The sequence below is a fragment of the Chrysochloris asiatica genome, unplaced genomic scaffold, assembly GCF_000296735.1.
Source record: "Chrysochloris asiatica unplaced genomic scaffold, ChrAsi1.0 scaffold01947, whole genome shotgun sequence".
NCBI classification, from domain to species: domain Eukaryota; kingdom Metazoa; phylum Chordata; class Mammalia; order Afrosoricida; family Chrysochloridae; genus Chrysochloris; species Chrysochloris asiatica.
The window spans coordinates 1-6,484 of record NW_006410465.1 but is presented as its reverse complement, the minus strand read 5'-3'; the positions used below and the strand labels follow the sequence as shown (position 1 = coordinate 6,484).

Sequence of the window (6,484 nt, the reverse complement as noted above, 5' to 3'; positions counted from 1 at the left end):
ACTTTAATCCTACTCTTTTAATCAATAAATCACAAATTCAGCATTTTCCAAATTGTGTTCCATAAATGTAAACAGACAATAATTGAAAAGGATTCCTGTTCATACGAATTTGGGATTCCTTTTTTTTTTAAAAAAAATGCTTAAGACAGTTCTGAGCATAGTGAATCTCCAGGAGAGATACAGTGTTTCCCAAACTTAGTTGCCTGTGGTACCTCTTCTGGTGTCAATGTCCTATAGAGAAAGAACATTTTAAGAAACAGCGATATATGACTGTAATACCAGCCAATGTATTTTGAAAAAAAATTGGACAATATGAGAGAAGGGACCCACATGTTTTTGAGGGACCCACATTCCTTATACAGGCAAACTATCTGCCAGGGAATTTTTTCCCAGGTTAACATTTCTCAGCAGATATACTTCATCATAATTCTTCGCTTCCCTTTTTAAACCTACGGGCTTTTTGAAAGTTTTCAACTTTTTCAAGACAACCGTTAATTTAGTGGGAACTCTGAAATGTGGTAAGTGCAAGGAGATATAGGAATTATTATCTGTAAACTGGAATTCTAGGTATCACAAGTTGCCTATACATGAGATATACTTTGCTAGCTGCTATCTTCATTACAATCTTTAAATAACAAGAAATACTAATCATCAAAGATATAAGAATATGTACAAAAAAAATTTGGTAAATTTATTGAACATAAGGAAGAATCACTCTTGAGTAGTAACTGTTACCATTAGCACAAGACCAAATCATCAATGAGTCTGCACTGTAACAATGTTCTAATTATAGATGAATACTTTCTAGATGCTTGAATTCAAGATATAAGGTTAAATATTGAGGTTTCTCAAAACTTCATAATTAGTTATTTGAAAAAAAACTTCATAAAAATTATTTGACGACACTGTAATACCTTAAGAAATATTCTGAAACATGACAGATTAAATATACTTACTTCAGTTTAACTTTCTGAATATTGGAGGTTTCTATAGAATTCAAATTTTCATTAGTTAACAGAATTACTTTTTCTCGACTATTCAAAAATTGAAGACTGTTTGGAGTTAAACACTAGCATTAGAAAACAAAATTTATAATCTATTCTAACCCCATCTAATCTATAAATACATGGTACATACACAGAATGTTTGATTATAGTCCAAATTCACACTAAACATAATCACTATAAAAATCGGCTCTGGTTTTGTCCTACTTTTTGCTACAAAGCCAGCATTATTACTGACAACACAGTCCAGTGGGTAGTTTCAATTTGTGCTGGCATAAGTGAACAAATATAAACTTTTATATGCAAATATAAATAAATGTAATATTTTTATCTTATGTGGCATTCTTGAGGTATCTTAAAACACAAATTCTGTATGTTTTACTTTACAAGTAGAAGGAGAAGAAATAGTACACTACAATTCATCTTGAGGCCATTTTATATGTAGTGGAATAGTATGGACTTTATACACTTAAAATACATGAACCAAATTCTTTCTAATGCAAACCACTGTAGTGAGAAGAAGAATGCAACACAGGGCTTACTTTCACTGCAGCAATAAGACGAATGTAGTCACTAAGTAGTTCTGAAAACATATAGAAGTCAGCAAAAGCTTGTTCTTGATGTAACTGATCTATCTTCTCCTCAACCTCAGCAAGTTGTGACAAAGCTCTAGATAAAGCAGTATGATCTTCAGAATTACCTAACATGGCAGCACTTTTAGCAAAGGCAGCTGTGTTGACTGAAAGTTCTGAAATGAAAAATGTATTCATTTTTAGTATTGTTTAGTAAAGTTAAAAAAAAAGCATTGATGTTTCTACTTTTTCTCATAATTTTATCAATTCACAAACTGGTCATACAATACATCAAAATAATTAACATGAAACAGTTAGACATTCTGCCTTGGGCATAAACTATTAGGACCCAAGAGATCTACCAAATATTATGAAGAATCAGTCACTATCTATTTACCCAGGACAGAACTGTATTTAAATATTTTTGAATACAATCTGTCTCCTATTTCTCTTTCAAAGTGTCCACTCCTTTCAATATCTATTCATAAGAAAGACAAGAAATGTATTTTTAACTATAGAAAGCATTCAGAACACTCACAATTACTTTAGACCACATACTGTAACCTTTAAACATCTGTCAATAAAGATCATATCTGTAGTATTTAATGACAATTTTATTTAGCTAACAAGAGAAAAAAGAAAGGTAAAATTGTATATACAATTCAAACAAATATTTTTTCTTTATTGTACAATAATACTCACTAGAGTATCAGAATTTCTAAAACCATTTTTAGACACAATTATTTCAGATCATTTGAAGAAAAAATACATGTTTATGTGTTAGCTACTGTTAATGATGAACTATATTGCCTGGGAATTGTTTTACATTCCCTAAGAGATTTAATATACATTAAATTATTTTTAGTAGTAAATGGATTACATTAGCAGGTTTCTGTAATTACCTTAATAAAATGCACTGTAATTTTATTAGCCATAATATAAATATAACGTGAAATATTTTTAAAATGTATGTGGTAATATAAATAGCCATACCAAATTATTTATTAAAAATTAAAGAGCAGACATTCGATACCTAACTTGTATTCTTTGGGGAGAAAAAAAGAGAAAAGAACAAAATTACTGTGGTTTAGTAATATTACAACTCAAAATTTATGAGCTTAAACAAATCCAGACTAACATTTCCAAGTTGAAAAAAAACAAAAAAACAAAAAAACTTCAGAGGATTTTCCATGAATTATAAGCACACACAAATGAGTATTTTCAACAAAATTTTCAAAATCAATTTTAAAACCTCAATTTCTAATTAGTAGCAAAATTACTAGTAAGACATCTTCATTCATTAAATGTAAATACATGTAACATAAGAGTTAATCAAGTAAAAAACAGTTCATTTTCAAAGTTCAAGATATATTTTTATAAGCTCAGGATTTTTCTGTTTTTGAATCTGAAGCTAGGTAAAAATAGAACAAAAAAATTTAAACAACAAATCTGAAAAAGAAAAACCATTTCTTAAGCTATTGTTTTAAAACCTCAGAATGTAATTTTAATACTACTTAAATAACAAGGCAAACAAACCTTTTCTGTGACAGACCAAGGCTTCAACACTGGCATGAAGTTTCCTAAGTTGCTGATCCAGATTCTCAAATTGTTGCTGCTTTTCTTCAAACCACTAAGAAAAAAAATGAAAAATGGAGCTAATTTAGCAAGAACAAACCACTGTAAATTAGGTTACCAATAGCAAGCTACATTCCTTGTTTTAAAACAACAAATTAACCATGTATAACCATTGAAGCCAACTGATATGGCTGAGAACTAAACTCAATAAGCAAATTAATATCCTATTTTCTACTTGTACAGCTTTAAAATGCAATTGTTGGGCTCATTAATTCGTCTCATTATTCAAGTCGAAAAATCAGCTCTTACAGCATCCGATTCATTCATCTTGATTGTCATTTTGTTGACAGCGTCGGCAGCCTTGTTCACCATCCTCAATATTCCGGCTCCACTCAGAGCCTGTGTATTAACTGCTCTAGGCAGCTGGAATTGAATGACAAATAAGGGCAAACAAACCGGTTAAAAGCTTGGAGGTTTAACTGGGCACAAAAGGGACCCTTCTACCCAGAAAAAAAAAAAACAAAACCAACAAAACTAAACAAAAAGAAAAGGAGGTTGTATTTTCTTCACTCTCGTACATTTCAATAGTGGGACCTAATTTCTCAAATAACACTACTTGCACATTCTCAAAGGAAAACTTAAAAAATAGACTTTCCATTTGCTTCTCTTCTGCACGTTTACATTTAGATGGAACAAACACTCTGTTTGTCAAAATATATTAAGAAATTGTCAAGCATCGTAACACTTGCCACCTGTTTGCTAGCAGAAATAAACTGTTTATAAGGAAAGAAAGAGTCTCAAGAAAAATCTCCTTATGCTATTAGGTTTACATGGTTCTGAGTATTTAAAAAATTCCAAGACTCAAAAAAAAACACACAAAAAAACCACACATTAAACCATACCAATCTGAAATACAAATGTGCCAAATGTCTCAAATAAAATGTGCAGTGCTGTCATAATTTAAGCTCTTTTAAGTCACAAAAGTTAAGAACATTAGAACGTAAACACAAAAACATGGAACTAATTATTTCAAAAATGAGATCTGAATAATTTAGTTCAATGCCTAAGCAACCACTTAGGAAATCTAAAATTAGACTACTTAAAAAGTATTCTCTTAAACAGTCTTTTAATTGTTCAAGAAAGACATAGCAATCTAGAATTATCAATACAAAGAAACTTTGCTAGTTAGTCATTAAGTTCGATGTGTTTTTTAAAAAAGTTTTATTTCATCCATTTTTATTTCCTGAATACCTATTCTTATACAAATTATTACACTGAAAATAATGAAAATTTATATACAAAAATTTCAGACAAAATGATACCTCAGAACTTTCCAAGAACTGCCTTAAATCAGGATCTTGTAGTAAAGTTGGATGTTTTACTGTTCGTTGAAGATACCTAGATTTAAGAATAAATAAATAAATAAATAAATAAATAAAATTGGCTCTTCATTTATTAGTAGTATTTTATGTTAAATCTTATTAAAGTAGAATAAGAAGCTAGGTATCTTAAGTTTACCTTGTACATGTCTGCCTTCACTCTATTTAGAATTTTATAGCAATTTCATGATTAAGAAGTTTTTTGTCTGTCTCTTGAAAATTGTTATGTCCCCTCAATTAGTTTGTTTTTTTGTTTGTTTCAAAATTACCTTTTTAAAAAATTGGGTGGGAGAGGGGATAAGAAAAGAAATAAAACCCTTACTGCAGAGTGTTAAGAGTTGTAAAAAGGTTTACAAGCTTGTCAAATAATTTTATCTTTGAGTGGAGCCAATATGTTTCCAGTTATTATTTGACAATATATTCCAGTAAACTATTTTTTCAACATTTTTAAATGATCACTATCAGCCTTGATTTTTATTTGACAAGGACTAAATTTTCTTCAATATTTTTATTTTTAATGAATGTCTTTCTTACCGAATAATACAAAACATAAAATACAATTTAAAAACTCAAGAGAAATGCCACTTTTAAATCAATATTGGTCAAGCTTCATTTACATTTACAAGAAAAGCTCATATTTTTATCATCCATAATAAACTATGCCATGCTGTCATAAAAGGAAATAAGGCCAAATATCAGATGATTCTTGATTACTTATCTAATCCCAGCTTTTTAAAGGCTATTTTAAATTTAGATTGATGATTATGTACAGTAATATTTCAATAATGATGTTTACCTCACAGTTAATTTATCTTTGCTCTCTTTCTCTAGAATTTCTTCTAACTTCTCACATGGTAGACATTAAATATGCCTAAAATTTAAACATGCTAGATATGCCACTGCTCATTTGTCAGTTTGTAACACTATGTTGGCTAGTATGTTGTTGCAATGCTGTAAGTTATGCCACCAGTATTTTAAACACCAGCAGGGTCACTCATGGTGAACAGGCTTCAGTGTCCAGACTAAGACAGACTAGGAAGTAGGAGAGGCATTAATATTTCTGAATGTTTTCCCACTGAAAGCCTATGTATAGCAGAGGACCACTGTCAGATATGGTGTCAGAAGATACATAACAGCAGAACAATGTCAGATAAGAGTGACAGAAGACGAGCCTTTCATGTTGAAAGGCACTTAAAATAAGACTGTGGAAGCGATGCCTCCACAAAGTAGAGCTAATCATGATGGGGCAAATGGAGTAAAGCTCTCAGGGCCTTAAATGGCTGATGGGGCACAACAAAACATGAGAAACAGCTACAAACGCTCATTAATAATTGGAACACAGAATGCATGAACTATGAATCTAGGAAAACTGGAAATTGTCAAAAATGAAATGGAACGTATAAACATCTATACCCTAGGCATTAATGAACCATTTTGAATCTGACAATCAAATGGTTTCCTATGTTGCAAATGACAAATTCAAGAGAAATGGCATAGTATTTGTCATCTGTGAAAATATTTCAAGATCTATCTTAAAGAGCAATGCTGTCTGTAATAGGATAATATCCATATGCCTAGAAGGAAGACTGTCTGATACCACTATTATTCAAATTTACACACCAAACACTAAACTCAGTAATGATGAAATATAAAAGGCTACAAACCTCTTTAGTCTGGTATTGATCAAACATTGTAATGCAAAGATTGGAAACAAAGAAAGCAAACAAGATGGTGGATTGGTTAGAAATGCAGTGAGGAGCTGCATCAGAAACAACACAGAATGCCAGACCAAGAAGGTTCAGGAGATGGTGCCAGAACTCTGAACCCCATATAAAGGAATATTGAGAAGGTTGGAAGGCTTACAGCTAGGGGAATTTGTAGCAGAAGCAAGAAATCCATCACTTTCTAATCCAGGATGCTCAGCTGCTCCTGGAGCCACCATCTTGGGAGAGAC

General features: G+C 31.1%; 1 protein-coding gene across 1 annotated transcript; it reads right to left on the bottom strand.

Moving 5' to 3' along the window:
* Window positions 1–354: 354 nt before the first annotated feature.
* LOC102834167 (sorting nexin-2-like) lies at window positions 355–4,549 on the bottom strand (the record flags this gene model as incomplete). Its single annotated transcript, XM_006878057.1, has 6 exons — window positions 355–508; window positions 957–1,069; window positions 1,547–1,752; window positions 3,113–3,206; window positions 3,461–3,574; window positions 4,474–4,549. Coding segments are annotated over 6 exons (757 nt in total), but the record flags the coding sequence as incomplete, so codon positions are not given.
* Window positions 4,550–6,484: the final 1,935 nt, after the last annotated feature.